At 41.7% G+C, this 21057-nt stretch overlaps 2 protein-coding genes across 3 annotated transcripts in view; both read left to right on the forward strand.

Annotated features, from left to right (window-relative positions):
• The first annotated feature begins 320 nt into the window (after nt 1-320).
• LOC140555833 (sperm-associated microtubule inner protein 4) lies at nt 321-5849 on the forward strand. The gene is made up of 7 exons (XM_072679153.1): nt 321-352; nt 855-884; nt 1082-1272; nt 1595-1683; nt 1774-1948; nt 4695-4789; nt 4962-5849. The coding sequence occupies exons 1-7, from the start codon at nt 321-323 to the stop codon at nt 5847-5849; spliced, it is 1500 nt and encodes a 499-aa protein (XP_072535254.1).
• Nucleotides 5850-11007: 5158 nt separating this feature from the next.
• osbpl3b (oxysterol binding protein-like 3b) overlaps nt 11008-21057 on the forward strand; it is a 78845-nt gene continuing 68795 nt past the window's right edge. For both annotated transcript variants that reach the window (XM_072679417.1, XM_072679418.1), the window contains exon 1: nt 11008-11382. The gene's annotated coding sequence lies outside the window, so the exon portion shown is untranslated. The remainder of the gene's footprint in view (nt 11383-21057) is intronic.

Here is a 21057-nt window from a genome sequence, read left to right on the forward strand (position 1 = left end):
GCCACCGACACTTTAGCTATGGAGGAGATGTTTTACCTGAGTGAGTGACCTCATACTTTCCACTACAAAATAGATAAAAAAAACTCATAATTTCAAGATATGTTTGTAAATATACATATGTATTATAGATATTATTATAGACTCACTACCTGAGCAACATCCCTTTTTTGCCACTTTTACCCCTATGTTTACTTTTGCAAAGCACAGTATTTACATACACTCTGTTTGTATAAAATATGTCATTTTTTGTCTGCTAATCCTAATCTTCATGTGTTCCCAGGTCTGTCACCATAGCACAGTACTATGACTTAACCCCAACCATGAAAAGCAATGTTCGCACCAATGACGAGCTGTGGGTTCATCTCTTTCTTTTACCAATTTGTACTATCCTATGCTTTACAAATTGCAATTATACACTTTATTAGAACTTGATACAGCATGCAGGTACAGCTCATTTTCTATGCACATTTTTTGTTACCCGTCCTCTAGCCATCTATCAGAGTCAGTAGGTGTAGTGTTAGCTGAGTTGTTTTAGGTGGGGTATTGGCATAGCAGTTGCAGCTGTGACAGATACACTTGGAATATCACAACCCACACTGCCATGCCACTACCATGTCAGTTCCACTGCAATGGGGGACAATTTCACTATACAAATATCTGATCATTGGTAGTCCTAAAGTGGTCCTTTACCATTGATAGGGTAGAATGGGACTCACACCGTGTGCAGTAGTAGGTGGGCTTCAGTCTGTAATTGTTAACTCACACAGTGCATCTGGCCACTCAGCGCTGGTACAAAGTAGTAATATACTTCTAAAAAATTGACAACTCCTTTTAATCTCTTATGTCTCTTCCAGAATTCCCAGACCAACTGATGTGAACCTTGGGTATGAATCAAATTCTCTGTTCTTTATTATTTTTTACAGTTTCTTCTCAAATGCTTCTCCAAGTCTGTCAGTTAGCCAGGTTGCCAAAATTCCATCACACTCTACCTTTCTCTTTTCATCGCTCGCCTGTTAGCGACCCATTTGGTAACTGGGGTAAGATGAAAGTTGACTCAGCTTAAGCGACTGTGTTCCCACAGTGAGAAACGTATTAAGGTCTCCATTCAGAGGGAGCACCCATACCAGTCCCACATCCCCCGCTGTGCCATGTTCCCTACCTTCCGCTGCCCTGACGATCCACACACAGGCGTGAGAGCCACCACTAAACTCCCTCTCAACCCTCTCCTCCCAGCCAGTGCTCCACAGGTCACTGTACTCAGTAAGAGCAAAGGTGAGCGCACTCAGAGCCCTCTCATATATATATATATATATATATATATATATATATATATATATATATATATATATAGAGAGAGAGAGAGAGAGAGAGAGAGAGAGGTATATGCGTGCGTGTGTGTGTGTGTGTGGTGTGTTGTACATTGTGTTTCAAACATGACAAAATGTCTTGTTATGTCTTTGACCTCTCCCTCTGCTAACAACTGTGTTCAGCAAAGGTCAACAAAGAGGTTAAAAGAGTGAGAGTGTGTGTGTTTGTGTATGTGTGTGTAAGTAGGCGAGAAATTTTCTCCTGAACAATGCTGCTTGGGTCATAGGTGCACCTTACCGTCATGAACTTTTGGACGTTCCCATGGAAACCATGAGGAATGTTGCAACTTGGCCTGGGCAAAACGGCTTCAAGAATGTGAGCTGCATAATGGAAGTCTTACACTTTCAGTGAAACATTAAACTGCACTGCAGTCTGTAAAAGCCATCCTCACCCTCTGCTCTTCAGCACACCAAACCAGTCAAAGGACAGATGCAGGTGTTTTACCCCAAGGCTCCAAAGACACTGTGCCCAAATATGACTCTGAGAGACTGGAAGACCACACTGTCCGAACGCACGGCCAACATGCTCCGCAACGTGGAGAAGGCCCAGTGGCTCACTTCATATCAGTTACACTATACAGGTAGTGCATCACATAACAAGATCACTGTAGACTTGCCATATTGCACAAGCATGTGTCATCAGTGCATCTATTAATACGGTATAACTAGGGTTTAACACAAAAGCAGGTTGGATGCTGTCATTACTGAAATCCAGTAGCAGTTTTTGGAAACACACAAAAATGCTGTGTTAAAAACAACCTAACTGTTTTGCTGTTAATTATTCTAGCTGACCTTTCTAACTTTTAGTTCGGTTAACTTCTTTAACCCTTGGTTTGAAGTTCAGTTATTAATTCAAATGCTAAAACTTTTATTAATACACATGATTAACATGATTAGCTAAACTGAGTCCCTCAGGGTTTTATTTTAGGGCCCATTTAATTGAAGTTAGTTATGACAGTAATGTATATATGACAGTGAAGTGTGAGTGCTGTTAATTAACCCATTGAATGGGTTGGTACTGTGAAATAGACAGTGACCTAGCAGCTAGGCCACCCAAAACTACCCCAAAATTACTGTGGAAGTAACCCAGCATTTTAATAGAAAACAATTTTTAGGGTGTTCTGCTGACCATTAGCTAGCCTTTAAAGATCAGTCAAACAGAAAAATACACTTTAACAAATTATAGAATAAGAAACAAATTTTACAGCAATTTTTTCAGTGCTACAGAACCCCACCTCCACATTTAAACAGACACCATCTGTGCACCATCTCAGTGCACAGGGAGCAATTAGGGGTATTAGGTGCCTTAATCAAGGACACGTCAGCTTTGTTAAGAGATGAGAAAAAGCTGTTTCTTCACTCCTCCCACCCTCACTTCCTGCTGGTCCCAGAGGGCTGAACCAACACCCATCCTGTTCCAAGCCCACTTCTCTAACCTTTAGGCCATGGCTTCCCCAAAGGAGACAGAATGCAGTGTTTTATGCAAACCCTCATAACTAGGGTGCCTTCCTGCATAATACTATCTGAGTCGGCAGCCTTTCTTTACATTTCAGACACAGCCATAGTTACTTAAACAGCAGCTGGGCTATACGAAAGCTACCCAGCACTATGGAAATAGCCCAGCAAAATGACCCAAAAGGCCTAACCCAGCATTTGGGTAGAACAAAAACAACCCAGCAGTTTTTAAAGTGCAGGAATGCAGAGAGCACAGCAGAATATATAATGGCACAACCACAACGTGAAACAACAAGAGCGCAACAAACTTTGGAGGGGGACACAAATATCTATATACAATGAACACTGACTAGGGGCAGTGAGTTTACACTCAAATGGACATAATATTAAGGGGCAGAGCTAGAGTTTAGCACGCAGACAGAAAGACCTGACCATGAAATCGAGACATAGGGTTTAATTGGACCTGAAAGACACAGACTCTGTGTCCCTCAGGTGTCTCATCTATCTAACACACTCCTATTGCAGTCTGGAGATGAAGGAGAGCTTGAATCCCAATTGAATTAATTTGTACTCCATCTGTTATTGGGTGTCCCATAGAGTACAACCGGCTCACTCATTTGGCGGGAAAGATGTCAGGGTTTCTTCTTTCATCATTGTCATGAAAAGCAACATAGCAGCCAATCAGGAAGCTTGCTTGGTTACACAGAACGTCAGACAGTTGATGTTTCTCAGGCCTGTACTGCTGCAGTGGAAAGACCTGTTATACAATATAGTCACTGCACCCATATTAGTGATATCATATATGCAGATAGACTGGATTCTATGTTGCTTACTTAGTAGAATTTGCTACCACAAGAGATCGAGAATGTAATTAAAGGCAGACTTGTGTAGTAACCGAAATACATGTACTGACATTATACAAATAGAATGAATTACACGAATCAAATAAACTAGAATAAATGACATTAAACCACTCTGAAGGCCTTAACACAGTTACACACTGCAATTATACTGTATATGCAATTTATTTGGATATTTGGATATAAATGAACGTGTATAATCATGTAATCAAGTAATGTCTTGGAGACCGAACATGATATGTGACATCATTATATTCCCTTTCAGTCTGAGAGCCTTAACAGACAACATGAATTCAGTCCTCCAAGCACTGCTGTCTATGACTTTGGCACAGCAACAACCAAGCTGACTAAGCAGTTGTGTCTCAATAGTTCCATAAAAAGCCTATAGCCCACCAGCCGGCCAAAAGAATTATTACAAACTTCTAAAGCCAAAGAATAGCCCGACCAGTTTACAGAAGCAGATTTGTGCAAAGCACTCAAAGTGTCCACTCCTAAAAAAGGGGGTGAACGTCCCTGTTATTATTTAAATTTCCCGAGATGGAAAATAGTGTATATCATTTTTTACTATTCTTTTTTTTAACTTCATCACTTGAAAACTTGTTTGTCTAATTACAAAATAAAAATGATAACACTAATAATAATGATTTTACACTTTTACACCTTAACATTTCAGAGTTACTACTATAAAAACTTTCTTGTGAAACTTTCCTGTTTGCCATTTTCTCTCTGAAATTAGTTTTTGTTTGTTTAATTTTTTGCCCATTAAAATAAGCAATCCAAAAGTAACAGAACACATTCTGATTACTATACGTTAGCATAGTAATATTGATGACATTTACAAGTAGTCTGTTATCTGTTCCAGAATACATTCTAGTAAATTAATTCAAGTAATTTACATTCTAGTAAATTAAAAGTTACATCAGTAAATGAGTCCTGGAGTGTATATATATTTTGTAGATATTATTTACTATAAATACCTGTACAAATAAAAACTGTCTAGTCTTCTTTCCAGGCACTGGGCCCACTAATCCGATAAAACTGGACGACTTCAATGAGAAGACCATCAGCTTGATTACAGGAGAAACTGATCCTTATACAGCACAATTGGTATGAAACACCATCTACCCACAGAATTATTTTTAAACCAGGTCAAACAAACATCCAAGCCTGTATATCTCTCATTTTTGTTACCTCTAATTCTTTATTATTTTCTTGACATTAAAATCTTACTCATTGTACTGTCTGAACACATACTGATTGCTCAACCTTGGTGTTTCAGAAGGAGCGATCTTACCCCTCTTTCCTCCCCCCTCGACCGCTAGAGGGACGCAAGGCCAGAATTCTGCAGAACAGGCGTCCTCTGGAAGGCAGATATCCTCCCCCATCACCTTCCTCCACCACAGAGCCTGCAGGATGGGGTCTGGTCTCTCAACAAACTTTTGGAGCTCTGAAGACTACTGCTAAGAAGACCCCCAATCAGGACAACACACCTAGGAATCAGTCTACACCATATAATGTTAATGTTGAGCAAGAGGTGTTCAGAGCCATTGAGGCCAATCAATCAAGTCAGCCAAATTGCAGTTCTGATTTTAACAGCGAAGGCTATGTGTGTGATCGTTGCTGGGAGAGAAACTGTATGTGTTTGGTTAAGCTATCAGAGCCAGATACAAAAGTAAGACCATTTCCCCCACAAAACACCCTCCAAGCTGCACTAAAAGAGAAGAATGACCAGAGAGGGCAGAGTGCGTTCCGGAGAAGCAAAGCCCAGAAGTATATGGACAGGAAGAACCCTTTTGAGCTTAGCCAGCTTTCCCAATCTGGTGTGGAAGGTACAGATAGATATATGAGCTTGGAGCAACCTGCCCAAGAGTCAGAGGGGGAAGAGGAGAGAGTGAAGGGGGTTTCTCGCACTTCCTTCAGCATCCAGCCCCGCTCCTCCAGCGCCCCCTTCAGATACGGAGGGAGTGTAAACAACAGGGCTGATGGAAATGGACTCTTCCGCTCCCAGTCTGTGCTGCTGGACCTTCAGGATTCATTTAGCCAGACGGAGGCCCACCATCGCTTTCACGAGATCCTGCAGGGCGCCAGCATGGACCTTCGGGACAACCATCACACTGGAAGAAAACACTCCTTCTATGGGTTTAACTCCTACTACTTCTTTAACTGAAAAAATGTTGATGGTGCTGTGGTATTTCTTTGGACTTTGGACTTTACATCCTTGCTTGATTTGTTTGGATTTTCATTCATTGATGCAGCTGTTAACTCCACCTATGTTGCTGCCTTTTAGTTTAAGAAAGAGGACCAGACTCACAGAGAACACTGCCAACATGTCTTGCAACGTGGAGAATGTTCAGACAGTGTGTTTATTTCTCCACACACAGTCAAGGAGAATTCTGAGCAGATTTACAGGCCGTGTCTGTAGGTGTAGGTGCTATGTTGCCCTTAGCCTTGCTGAGAACAATGTCCTTTTCATCCCCATTCTCATTAAAGCTCTTTCAGGCTGGTGAAAAGCATGACTTTGAGAGAGACGCGTACGTCTGTCCCATGCACGTCCTTGAGGACACAGCACATCTTTTTATTTGCTCACTCCAACTGAGCCCCATCTGCAGAGGCATTTCAACAGGCTGTGCTGTCTGCTGTGCTATGCCGAACGCCTGTATTCACACCGTCATTGTGTGCAGTGATATAAATCTCTAGAGCAGAAATGCAATTTATTTTGGTATCTATTCAACTAAAAGACCTTCATGAAGCATTGTGTCACTTCAGTATTTTTTTTACTCATAAAGAAAGCTCTCTATAAACACAGAACTACACATTTGGTGCTTACAGTGACCTCTGCGCCTCTCCTTGGCTAATATTTTCAATTGAAAACGTCTTTGGCCATTACAAAAACAGTAACCTCTATCTATCTCTTTTCTCTGTCAAATAAACTTCTTACAATTAAATTCATTGGACTGTTCTAGCTTTTCGTCTATATCATGCAGCTATTAATTTCTGTTAGTGTCTACTGTATACCAGATTTTAGAGAACATTAAATGTGTTAATTATATATATTTACATTTAAGGCAATTAGCTGACGCTCTAATCCAGGTGGACCCGTATAGTGTTAGGAGTCTTACCCAAGAATTTGTATTGGTGTAGCGCTACATAGTCACACAGACCAGGAATCGAACCTTGGTCCAACATGCTGTGGTAGCTCACTGGCAGGTAGTAAAAACACTGGTGCTTTACTACATGTCCAAATGTTTTTGGACACCCCTTAGTGACACAGATGTTCAAATGCTCACACACAGCTTGTCGAGTCCTTGTAGATAAGTATTCCCAATAGAACAGGACTCTCTAAAGAAGATAAATATCAACCTATTGGCACCATGCCTAATGTCAGGGGTGGGGTAGAGGGCTAAAAAGCCCCCAGTATTGAGCTGTGGAGCAGTAGAACTGTGTTCTCTGGAATGAGTGGTGGTGCTTTATCCAATACTTCTGGAATGAACTGGAGACGAGGTGGGGTGGTTATCATCCAACATCCCGACCTCACTAATGCTCTTGTTTCTGAATGCAATCAATGCAATTTCACAGCAGTGCTCCAAAATCTGCACATTAGAGACAGTTCCAACAAAATGAGTGAAAACTATTTTTAAATTCCCCCTCATTTCGGAAGAAACAATAATGAGCAGGTGTCCCAATACATTTGTTCATATAGTGTATGTAGAACCATTTTGAAAAGGTTTCAAAGGACAAGGACAGTAGGTTTACCATTTAACCATAGAGAAACCTAAAATATACTTTAGGTCTAAGGCATTTTTCATTCAGAAACAAATAATAGAAAGTAAGATTTCTAAGTTGAGCCAGATAAATAAAGCCCATAGTTCAGCCTGTCCAATAGAAGAAGAGCTGTTAGACAGGCCTTACCTTAGGGCGAAAGTTATCTGGCTAAGTGGGAATATGTGTTACTGTTTGTAATGCTAGTAAATGTCCACTAGATGGCAGAATAGCTTATCTTTTTTAGCATGGGTTCTGAAACCCCTTTTTGTCTCCATGTGAGCACATGGGAATTCTAACTAGCAGGTTGGAACTAAAAGATAGGAGTACTACACAACAAAATTGCCTTTAAATAACACCTTAAAAGCGGTCCCATGAAGTATCATGAATGCAATGAATGTTCTATCAATGGACAGATAACTTCTGTCTGATATAAGTGAATGAAAGCCGGATGAACCCTCTCATGTACTCTGAGGATTCCATTGCATTTCTTATGTCGTTTACTTTGCACATTTCTCTGCTTTACAGCGTCTAATTGACAAAGCTCAGGACAAAGACTGCAGGAGTGTAAAGACGAAGGCCCAGACTGCAAGAGTGGAGTGCTTACTTCTACCTAGTCAAAGCTGGTGAAAGCCCACAAAGCCTTGCACAGTCACGCACACACCCACTGCTAATGAATGAGTGCTTGGTCCTCCGACACACCCCAGCCTCTCTCAGATGAAGGGGTGTGTAATACCCCAGGAATGTGCTAAAAATACGCATTTCATGGTGAGCACGCCCACCCACACAACACACAGCCCTCTGGACTATGACTAACAATATCCGTCCAGCGCAGTTACGAGAACATCCATTCTAAAACATCCAGCAGTATGAAAAATAGATGCCAAAGCCTGGTGGGACATCTGTTTTCTTGCATTTGATTCGGAGGGCATGTTTGTGGTACAGAATCCATGAATCTGCTTGATTTATGCTAATTGAATACTAGAACAAGCAGACAAACACCAAACATCTTCCAGCTGATGCTTAATCAAATACCGCCGGCAATCTGAATTTGTGGATACAGAAGAAGGTTCCTCCTTTACTCGTAGGTGTTGCTTACATCTCGTTCCCATTATATTAACAGAGCATGGATGGGCAACAATACACTGGGATGCACTGACCTTGCACCATGCTGTCCTTTGGAAGCTCACATCCTAACAAGACAGTAAAGGACAAAAACCTTTGAACACACCGGTGGGCTTATCTTTAGAAAGGCCAACTCCATGACAGATTCGAGCAAGCATTTGTATCCATGCATGAAACATTAGGGCACTGTCGTTCCTTTGCCAACTTGTTTCATCCTATTGGTGTTGTCATGGTGATGACGAGACTGTACTGGGTATAAATGAGCAGATGTAGGCTACATCTAATACAAGCATAGAGCAAACTCTCTCCATGGTGGCAGTAAGTGCTTGACTTACACTGTTTGGAATTTGAAGGCAAATAGCTCACATTTGGGATCTTGACTAGTCAGATTTGTCCTCTATATGTGTACTTCACTTGTAATACAATGGAAAATAACCTCAGAAATCCCAACAGTCTTGTTCAGATCTCAGAAGGGCATGGAATTGGTGATGTGTCTATCGGACTAAATTATGAACGATATGATTCTGGGCCTGTTTGGCTGTTTATAATGAGCACCAGTGAGATGCTCTTGTCCTTACGAACCTGACACAGTAGGTCAAAACGTGAACATATTTGAATGCAGATCACACCAGGGGTGTGCGGATGGCTGGAAAATATGAGAGGACTGAGTAAAGGCATCAGAACAGGCTGAGAATATGTCCAATAGCCTGTAGACACCTGCTGATCCTGTTCTTCTGAAGGGTATTGATAGATAGTTTGTCTGCCTTGCTGCAGTAAAGGCCTCTACTCTTTACACTAAAGGCTTTACACTAGATGTTGTAAAACTGCTGTAAGGTTTTGATTGGATTCAGTCACAAGAGCACAAACACCATTCCAGCTCATCCCAAAACTATTTGATTGTGGTCAATCATTCAATGTCATTTCTATGAAGATGTTATACCCTGATATAGGGCAGGTGAGTGGGCAAGTCTTTCAGCAATGGGGTCTGAAGTTAGAAAATACAGTCAGAGTGATTTGATGTAAGGCAGTTTGTAAGTGTGTGTGCTCAGCACTCATGGCAAAAATGGCTCAGCAGTTAAAGCACAGAGCTATTCATGACAGAGTTGTGGGTTTTCATATCCAGGCTCAGCAAAGTTTTCGCTGTTGGGCCCTTAAGCAAGGCCCTTAACCCTCTCTGCTCCTTGCTCTGGGCTTGTGTGCGCTCACTGTCACTTTGTGTGTTTGCTCACTAGTGTGTACATGTGTGTTCACTGCACAGATGGGTCAGTGGGTCAATTTTCTCACAAATGGTGTATATGGTTGCCTTGTATTAGGCAGCAAGTGAACAGTCAGTTCTTAGAGTTGCTGTGTTAAAAGAAGTAAAAAAAAATGTGCAAGCATAAGGATCTCACTTCGTCTGACACTTTGACAAGAACCAATTTGTCAAACCAGATGGCTAGACAACTGGGTCAGAATACCTCCAAAACATCAGGCAGGGCTTTTGTGGTATTTCTGGTATGCAGTGGTCAGTACCTACAAGAGGTGGTTTTAAGAAAGGATAACCGATGAACTAGCCACAGGGTCATGGGCACCTAAGTTATAAGTTAGTTTGGTCCCTTTTTTTTTTTTAAAGAGAAAACATAAGCATGTCATCAGATATAATAATACAAATGACACACTGATGTGAAGCTGAGTGAAGCCAATCAGTTCTCCATCCTTTCTGTGTTTATGTTGTTTCTCTCTGTATTAGAAAGATACCTGCACATGCTGGACATGCCTATATTATATACACTCTATGGACAAAAATATTGGGACACCTACTGATTCACTAGGCCTGGATGTTGAATGGTCACCATCCCACCTTATCACCAACTTCCCAACACATCATAAAAGTTTTGGTTGGAGCGGCATCATTCCAGACAATACAGTTCCACTGCCTCACAGCTCAATGCCGGGGGACTTTATACCCCTCTAGCCTACACCTGTCACTAGACATGGTGCCAATAGGTGCCAAGGAGCTGGAGCACCGTATTGAGGATGGGGAAGTTAGGATGGTTCTAAGGGTCTGTGACTGACAAGGGCACTGAAAATGTATTAATTTAGTATTTTGCCAAGATTTGGTTGTGTAATATCAGTCAATAGTGTAATATAAATGCCTGGCGGTGTTGCCAAAGCTTCACTACATGGACTAGAGAATCTGGACTTGAGAATCTGGACTAGAGAATCTGTATGTCAGCAATGAGTGCAACCCTAAGAAGCTGAATGCATTCAATAGAAGGGGTGTCCACAAACATTTGGACCTATAGTGCATACATATGTAGTAGATCAGGGGGGCGGCTGCTTTGGAGAGATGCTAACGCGTCACGGACGAGCTTCAGTTAGTTAGTGGCGAGTCCCGCCCCTAAGATCAGGACACCCACGCTCAATCCCCTCCTTATTGGAAACGACCCGCTTCAGCTGCTCGGCTGCTCCGGAGGGAGGCTGTGCGCTCAGCGAGCAGGACAGGATCTTCTGCCACTTTTTGGAGCCTTTCACCCATCAGAAGAAATGTTCTTTACATGTGTTTAGTTGACATCTTAGTAGATGATGGCTACCTACTTGTTCGTATGCACTGACTGTATTGCATAATTACGGCGCTCCTCCTTTTTATTGGAAATGGCGAGACGGTGGCGTCTGCAGTCCTCAAACTTAGTCGAGATGGTCTGAGTTCAGTGAGCGAGCTCGCTTTTCTGACCGCGTGCATGTCTTCTGCCTCGCGCTCGGCACGCACTTTCGATCTGTTCACTTTTGCATCCGGAAATCCGAATCGACTCACTGTTCAGTTCCAGTCCAGCCGGGTAAGTCAGCCTAAGTCTCCTTCTCTTGCTGTGGTAGAGTCGCTCCACTTACAGACAGAGCAGATTCTGCACACTGTGGTTCAGAGTGTCACTTTTTGGAGTTTAATTCGTGTAAAACTGTTTATCATATACTTACCCCAGTCCTGCTCAAGTCAGACAAATACCACACACATAACAGACCACGAGTATCCCAACAGTGTTGTGCAGCTCCTCCTGCTCCAGCATTGTTTCTGAAGGGCGTTGTGATCCTTGAAAGGACATGGCATATCTATCAGCATAAATCATGAATGATATGACCATGGGCCTGTTCAGGCTGTGTATAATGAGCACACCCCTGAGAGGTCATTATTATTCTGGAAGGCCCGCCACAGTAGGTCACACTGTGAAAGGTCTTGCTGGGCACTAAGAGATGTGGATCTGAGAGAAACTTACTGATGCGACACTACTTTTCACAAGTGACTGATAGCCTAAGGCTATAGGCTCTGTACACAGATCCTATAGCCTATAGTACCCAATTTTTTTGTGAGAGAGCATCACACTAAATCAGTCTCTCTTCACAAGTTCAGACTGTCTTAACTGCCTTAACCTAAGATATCTTTGGGAAAATGGGCCATGATCTCAAACCTGTAAGCTAGAGCTGGACGATGTGGCAATACTGTAATATCACGTTACTAAGAATCTTTCCCAATATGCAAAATGTCGTAATATTGTTATTTGACATGATGAGTAGGAATAGAGAGAAGAGGAACCCATGGTGATGCCATTCTGCGTTTCAAGTACTGATGATGGCCACGGTATGCCCAGAAAAGCTTGTTGTGATGACATTTATATTCACAACAATAAATACTGCCATGCAGCCCAGACCAACTGCACGTCCTGTCTAATCTAGGATTATGACTGACTTTCCTTGGAAACCCTTTTGCAGGAACTGTTGATCAAATCTAATGTTCAAGGATGGTTCACTGGAAAGAACCATAGTTGATCTGGAAATCTGCTATAATAATGCTAACTCTTTCATCTAGCATGGTGTGAAGCCGAGTGAAGCTAAGTGATGCTCCACCCTTTCCATGTTTATGTTGTTTTCCTTGGCTTTCCTGGGATACACCACGAATGCCATGCAGTCCAGGAACTTGTCTTTGCATGACTAGTCAGTCAACAGGATTTTGCCGTGAGCACTGAACTGTGGATACAGAAAAATTTAAGGTAACTTCAAGGCGAAACAGTACAGAAAATGCAGAATAGTGATTTAACAGGAGGATGCAAGGAAATGCTATTCCCCGAATAAAGAAACATGATATAATCATGTGACACTCCCTGTTGTACAGCCAGCAATTGCAATCAATTGAGTCAAATTGTGCTTTTGTAAAAATAAGACTTAGACAAAAGGTGTAAAGAGTGCAGACCTGCAAAGATCTGCAAAGATCTTACTCTATTCAGTATAAACAAAGTGGAGTTGTGAAATAACTGAGGTCTTGGAGGAGGAACACGCCTGTTGGCACTCCCCATCTAACCATCATTAAATTCCATCTTTAACTTACCTAACAGTGACGTGAAGTTTTCACATCCCACCACCACCCCGTCTCCTCCCTTTAACTCACTCATATCTCTCATTCCTAGCTCCACTTATCAGAGAGGTATCTGGCCATCACGCTCAAAGCAGAAGCCACTTCTCTCACATTATCATATGCTGATGGAATGTAGTTGCAAAAGGCCAATCCAATAGCAGTAAGGGTTTGAGTGACACCTGGAAAGTTTTGTTTCCTACAGTAAAACAAAGGATAGTACTTTCTGTACATCTTCACCATCTGAAGTAATTATCCCCCCAAAACCCGGGTTTACTCGACTACATTCTGAATGTGCTGATATTTGCTAACAATGGCTGAAACCCTTGTATTTTAACGTTAGCTTTCAGCTTGAGTGGAACAGTTAGAGACATGAAGTGAAATTCTGCTTCCACTTAAAATGTATTAGTCCATTATCAAACACAGATGAAATATTATAAATATGCGAGTAATGTCACTATAGTCATCTTTAAAGGAACAGGAATGATTTACATAAACGTTTTACTACAGAAATTGCTTTCCATCTTACTTATCATGAGCTTTTTGAATGCATTTCACTGTATAATTGCGGCCACAACAGCGATGATGGTGTTACATCATTCTAAAACATTTAACACTTAAGCTGAACTCACTCTTCTGTTTGAGCGTCTGTGGTGTGATGCCTAAAAGCATCTTAAATGACTGTCCTTCCTCCAGGTGCACTGCAGGACAGCTATTCAGAGGGCCTAGAAGGATGATATGCCTTGCCTTCAGTGCGTTTACTGCTGTTGTATATGCATTACCACGTGAAATAATGCAGGAAGAAGAAACAATCCTGCACCTAATAATTGGGATTACCTAATATATAGGGCCTAGCCCATTCCCTTCACCCATACTCCAATCACCCACTATATTGCATGTGAACTAAGCCCACAACACCTCCGGAAGGCTTGACAGTGAGTCTGACGTCCCAGACTCACTCCCCTCCACATTTTACAGAACGACTACTCAACCAACTTCATAGCTGTAGAATCACACTGGCCTCCCTAATGTCTAAGCCCATACCTAGCCTCACTGGGACTGGTAATGCATGCTTAGCCCCACCAGTTCCTGGTGAACTCACCAGTGGACTCTACGCACTACAAACAGAGATGAACACAGTGGATGTTTAGTATGTAGGACATGTTCAGTTTATTGTAAATTAACAGCAGAACCTCTCTGTGGCCTTTTTCTTTTCACTCACCTGATCATTAATATTGCAAACCTGGTCCGATATCGTGAATCTGACTGCTTTCCTCAGTAACCCTCAGGTTGTGTAAAAAACAACGTCCCTCTCTTTCCATGCTCCTCCTGCTGTATTAACAGACCTGATTATAACAATGACAGTTATCATTAGGCATAGTAATAAAACAATAATTAGGCCTAATAATGAAAAGAGGCTTACGGCACTAACTAACTTCATTTCTACGCAGCTGTGTTACCTACTGCCACAAATGGTGTAATAATTTCTGCCAGGCATTCACTGGCTTTTATCTTTCAGTATGCAAAATGATATAAACATGTATCTCATCACTGTCATGCATACTCCTTGTACCTTCCAAACAGCAGCTTTATAGGAGAAGGAAAAAGTGTCTTAACTTTTAATGGACGTGAATGTCAACAGATTTTATTCCACATCATTTTTGACCATTTCTGTCGGTCCATTCCTCATGACATTTTGACACAATGTGGTATTATTATCTAAAGTGTATTTATTAGTACATATTTAATGGGAGGGATGAAAGTAACAATCACAAATGGCATCTAGGTAGCTTAATTGCAGGAACTAATACTTCTCTCTTCTAAAAATACCATCAAGCTGGTTTACATTCTGGTGCATTTACCATATCACAATGCTGGGTGATCTTATCTTCATCTAGACCAGTTGAGAGCTTGGTTGCACCTTGGTGGATCCACCCTCTGAAGACACAGCTGGAGCTCCTATAAACATATTACTCATAGCTGCCCTGTACAGCTGAGGCTGCACCAGTCTAAAGCTATTTTATGCTGCTTTGATTATCAGCCCTATGTCACTACTCTTGTCATTCGTGTCACTTTACTAAGCATAATGGAAACCAGACGGCCAAGATATCTCCACTCGAGTTTAACTGCCTTTACATGCAAACAGCAGCATTAATATTTCAGTTGGAAATGGGGGCGATTGCTCTTTAGTGTGGATTAAATGGCAGGTTCACAGAAGGACAAGGTGTAGTTTATCCTCATGTGGGTTGTCTTTGTGAAAGGACTTCAGATGGAGCATGTCTGACCTAAGTGAGGATCCTAATAGACTTTACGCTCCAGTACAATTGCATTTGGCAAATGCTCTTATCCAGAGTGACCTGCAGTTAACAGCAATTGTGTTACAGAGGTGGGCAAGTTAGGAGTCTTTCCCAAGGACTCTTACTGGTGTAGCATTGTGTGCCTGCCCCAGAGGGAAACTGGACCCCAGTCTGTAACATAGGGGTCAGTAGGGTTGCCCACTACATTATACCAACCAGTGAATGGGATATGTGGGATATATCTTACGACATATTACAATGTGCAGCACTATGTGTCAGAAATTCAGAAATTCTTAACAATTCTCAGTCACCATGGTAACAGATCGGGAAATGTTGTATGTGCAGACGTGCCATGTGCCAGCAAAGAGCTGTTTGTGGCTCACTGAAATACTCTCACCAATATAAGGGGGACTGTCACATCAATCAAGAGAACAATGAATTATTGCAATGGCGAGTGTGTCTTTCTGTCCTTTTGTGTTTTTATTTGGACGGACTTGCTGTTATCTCATTTTGCACCCGCTGAGTGTAGGAGTTGTTAGGAGGATTCATTTTCTTCGTGTGTCAGTGGTCTGTTTGTGTGTCCAGGGAAAGAAACAAAGCCAAGACACGTGAATAGACACAAGTTTGAATTGTTTTTCTTGTTGTTGTTGTTTAATAAAGTGAACATATATCAGATTTCTGAGCATAAGTTTAAACCTAGTCCTTACACAAGCCTTGATCTGGACCCTGCTCTTCCAACAGCAGGCCTGAACTGATTTATCTGTTTTGTTCTTGTACGGCACACCTTTTGGACGCAGTTCAACCTCAACGCTACACTGAAGCATCTTCTGAATGCGCTCCTCAAACCTTCCTTATAATGGACTGCACTTTTGTCTTTTTCCCATCTTTCTATTTGCTTCTCTGGAATGTCTGAGTCCTGATCTGCCTATGGGGCCCATACTGCGTTAGTGTTTGAAGGTTCCACTGTCATTAATGTTTTATTACGAGACCATTATAGAACACTTTCCATTTCTTGTGCATTCTGCACACTTCACCAAGCTGCAGTTTTTAAAGCTCCTGATAAAGTTAGAATCCCACTCCAGTACAGTCACTGAGGATTAAGAAGACGGAAACAGTCACAGCAGAGTGACTTTAATGAACTGCCACTTTTTGAGTTAAAGACCTGTTTCGTAACCCACAGCCACTGGAAGTCTAAAATTGCATCCGTACATTGTGAAGCATCAATCTGAACAGGGTGATTTAGCTGTATTGATTTTGTCACTGATGATAATAAAGTACACAATCGCTGTTTTGCTACTAATACAGTCTCTAGTCTCAGTTTTCAAATGTAACTTGTAACACTATTCTAAAGGAGACTCATATTTCCTTCAACTTGTTATTTATTATAGTTCCCAGTGTTCTGAAAAGACAACAGTGAAGAGTATAAAACCAAAAACACTTCATTTCAGGGTTTGTATGACGTGTTTGTCATTTACTTCTTTGTGACATACACCTCATTTTATGATGTTATTTTTCTGTATTAATTGTCACTACTCTTATCAGCTGTCTCATAAGAAGGGGTGGGATAGTGGGGTGGCGTTGTTTGGCAGAGAGGAAAAGGCAACAGTGGCTAAAGCTCAGACCGTCCATACATGTTCGGCTTTTAACTTTTTTGAGATAAAATACCAAATACAGTCACTAAGTCATGAGCATAAGCTATGTAAGCATTACTTAGTGATGCTCAACACAGAAACCTTGTAAGTATCTTTTATTGAAAGAAGCTTTATTGAAAGTACGTATTTAGTAGGTAAGATATAGCGAGGTTAACACAGGTGGTAATTTCCATAAGCCTGGTAATGGCCATTTGCCTATTATGTCAGCATCGGCTTTGCATGTTCAGAGACCAAAATCAAAATTGGTAAACAGAACCGAACCACAGAAGTGTATAAACCAGTAGTATAAGCTCGGTAAAAACACATAGGCAACGGGTAGGCAACACATAGGCAATTAACTAATGCTGATTCTAATCCTTGGGCAAGACACCTAACACTACCCTGGCCCACGAGTAACCTTTTAAGTCACTCTGGATAAGAGTGTCAGCTAAAAGCCATAAATGTTTTAGCATTAACTAGTGTTAATTGACAAAGAAACACATACATAGCTAGCATAATTGTTTTTGAATTGTTTATTGATCAGTTCTGTGTTGTATTGACCTCGGTTAAAAAGACCGTCCGACACAAATTCATTACAGGTTTTTGAAGACTGTGTCTGGGACGCTGCCATCAAAAATAAACTTTATCCACTCAGCTCTTCTGTCCTCTAAGGCTGGCGGGAATGATGTAGCGATTTGTGCTGGTCTGTGCAGCCCATGAAAGAGCTTAGCACTTAGCTTTCACATAATGCTAGTGGATGCAGGGCTTGCAAGGGAAAAATGGCGCACAGTTTTCACTGAGGTTCTCAAGCTGTGGATGGAGCAATGGGGGGTGTAATACTGAGGTGTCTTCCTGTGATGTAGGAATGGGAGCCAAATCTGACAGGCATGCTGTATCCAATTGCTTTCAGACATACGTAACCAACAAAAAAGACTGTTTTTTGGTCTGGGTTGGTCAGTGCTCCTGATTCCTAGATGTATGTGTGCACAAACACTGAAAAAGTAAGTTTCATTCTAATTCCCCTTAATGTCTTATGTGCTACCACCATGTAAATGGCAGTGCTCGTAAGAACTGCATAAAGCTGTGTATATCTGTGATATCTGTCATATCTGTGTACAATCCTGTGAAATTGCTCTACTGCATCAGTCTTTTCTTTTTTCACCATCTCTCAACTTGCCCAAAAATGTGTTTGAAAAGTGTGTCCTAGGGGAGGCTAAAAATTACACTTCCTAACTGTAGGGGGAGCCTATGAGCAATAAATACTAATTCTTGCATAATGCTTGAAATAATTTATTTCTAATTTTACCAATAGCGTACCCCATACCCCAACCAACAGAAGCATTTGCTAACCATGATCACACTAGAAGTGATGTGGGGACGAAGTACCATCAACTCACCCCTGAGAGAGTAAGGCCAATTGTGCTCTCCTGGACTCTCCCTGGATTTGAACTAGCGATCCTGGGATCATAGTGTCTGCTCCTTAGTCCACTGGAACAGCCCATGTTGCTTTAGGTTATAATAAAAAACTCTCTACAAACAAGGTACCCCATGAAACAAGGAAATTCATAAAAGCCAGTTTGAGTCCTAGAGAGCAGCTTTAAGGGTTCCTCATGCTTTAAGGGTTTTCCTCTGATGTCTTTGAAGGCCCCTTCACTTCCATGGCAGAAACGACAACTGAGAGCACAACTGTGCTGTGAACGCCTCCTGCTGCGTTGCCATAGAGAGAGGTCTGTGTCACAGTTATATTACAACTACAACCTTGGAAAGTCAATTCATATTTTACTGTTTATTTTACCTTCTACAGTACCCCATTCATCTCGCATCAGACTCTGCAGTGGTGTGAACAGATCTGTGTATGGAGAGGTAGGCAGAAGGAAATGAACCACGCTTGAAGAGCAGATGTTGCGTTCGCTCCCACATGGTGACAGGTGCTGCCTCCGTCTGCCAGCCTTATCCATAAAAGATGTGATTTCTAAATGTAAACAAGTGGGCAAGATTTTAGTCATCGGAAAAGGATGCGTTCGGTGCCTTGGAGATGTGTAGGCTTTGCTCCCCCCTCTCCTTGTTTCTTTTAGGTGTGTTGCCTGTTCCTAAAATATTATTACCGCTGCTGAGATGCAGCTTGTCGTCTTCAAATAACTCACTGCTGTTGCAGACACAATGTCACTGTTTGTAAAGTGTACACACATCGCAGCAGCAACACACAGTGTTCCTCACACCTTGAATACAGTTAGTTTAACACTCTCCTTGAGAAGAGTCATAGTGATTGTTCAGACAGAACCATGAATAGCCCTCGGAGAACAAAACGTCACACGTTGTCGGTGCGTTGCTTAAAAATAACATCATCTCTATTGTTAGGGCTTTTTATCTTGATGGGTCAGATTCAGTGCTGATGAGAGACATGACATCATGTGATGTTTATCTTCTCTGATTTATGCAACGTTATCACAAAAGCGTAGCTCAACCGACAAATGACAGTGCTGGCAACTGTTCTTCTGTCAGCCTCCTCCTCCTGACTTCCCCTTTAAATCTGGTCATCTATTGCGTGACATTGCAGATTCCCCACTTTGAGGGTTCAAGGGCTTAAGGCCTGCATGCTGGTTTTTGTCATTGAATCCAGAAGCTGTTTGGTGACGTGATGTAGGTTAATGGTGTTGGAACGTGTGGAGCCTAACTGTGCCTTACTTACTTATCTTCTTGATCTCCCTGAAAAGTTGCAGTACTACATCTGATCTTTTAAGCAATCATAGCACTAGCAAAGTATTATGTATGTATGTATAAACAAAGACCTTTTAAGCAAGGCCTCGTTATACTGAAGAAAGTAGTTCTGTTTGTGGTTATTGTCCCAGGGAACACAGGGTAGTATATATAAAGTGTATATGTCATGACGGGCTAGGTCAGACAATGAGGGTGAACACTCGCAAGGGATGGAGTGTTTTATTAACAAATAAAACAGGGGTAAACACAAGAAAACGCAGCAATATTACAGGGACAAAGCAACAACCAAACACAACCGTGACAACTTAACGTGGGCAAAACAAAACACACACCTGAGGCTGGTGGGACTCTGGGAGCTAGGCTAGCGATGAGGACATGAAAGGGATGAGGAACGATAACTGAATCCAACAGGCAGTGCCTGGGGAAACACGGGACAACTAGAACTGCGCTCGTCAGGCGCTAAGGAAATTATGAGACGTAGAATAGGGAGCTGAGAGATCAGCTGCAGAACCCAGAAGGTGAAACGTGGAACAGACCTGATACCGAGGCACGCCCATGAACAGTAATAGATAGATAATAGATACAGTAATAGGTAGAGGTAGAGGTAATAAAGATAGAGGAAGCCTCTCCGACATTCTCGTAGGATCTCGAACCCTGAACTTGAACGCCAATGCCAACGCACCAGGTTGGCTTAGCATATTTACTACTGTGAATACATCCACATGAGTGTGTTTAATTATCGGCGAAGGGTAGCTAGCACTAGCCCTTAAATACCACAGCCTCAGGTGAAACGTATCAACAGAACAAAGAACATAGATTAAACACACGTGACCATAAACAAACCGTGACGTGAGACATGAACATGAATATCAACTTGAGAGTCCGTGAAACATAAAAAGTCAAAGCAAAAGTCCTCGCGACTGCCCCCCAGGCGGGCATGGCAACGCGGACCTGACAGTATATAGCAAACTGTTAAGTTGTTATTAGTACTTTAAGTTGTTCAATGATACTCTAATATTAAGGGGACGTTGGTAAGAAGAGATGATAAAAGGCCAGCGTTAGCTGTTAGCTAGCACAGATCGCATAGTAACCTATACTGCCATTAAAGCAGAGTCTGGTGATCTGGTGATATGCTGCTATCCAGTGCCAACAACACCATATTCTCCTGAAGCCTCCATAAGTTGTATAAGAGTGAAGTTTAAGAGTAGTTGTAAGTTGTTCTGTGATACATTAATAATAAGTTTGTGACTTTGGTTGGGCAATAAATGCTCAGATACGATGAACTTGCATTATAATATAGTTTTTACACCGTAACAAAAACTGTAATTATTCCAGAGTTTTACTGGATGATTTTGCTAGGCTCTAGTTATGTCCTCTCAGTGTGATGTGCTGTTAACAAGCTGAAAAGGTTTTATTTGGGTTCGTTTTTAGCTTTGTTCCTGCTTTCTTCCCTCGGTTTGTCTTTCT

Source organism: Salminus brasiliensis, chromosome 5, assembly GCF_030463535.1.
Source record: "Salminus brasiliensis chromosome 5, fSalBra1.hap2, whole genome shotgun sequence".
NCBI lineage: Eukaryota > Metazoa > Chordata > Actinopteri > Characiformes > Bryconidae > Salminus > Salminus brasiliensis.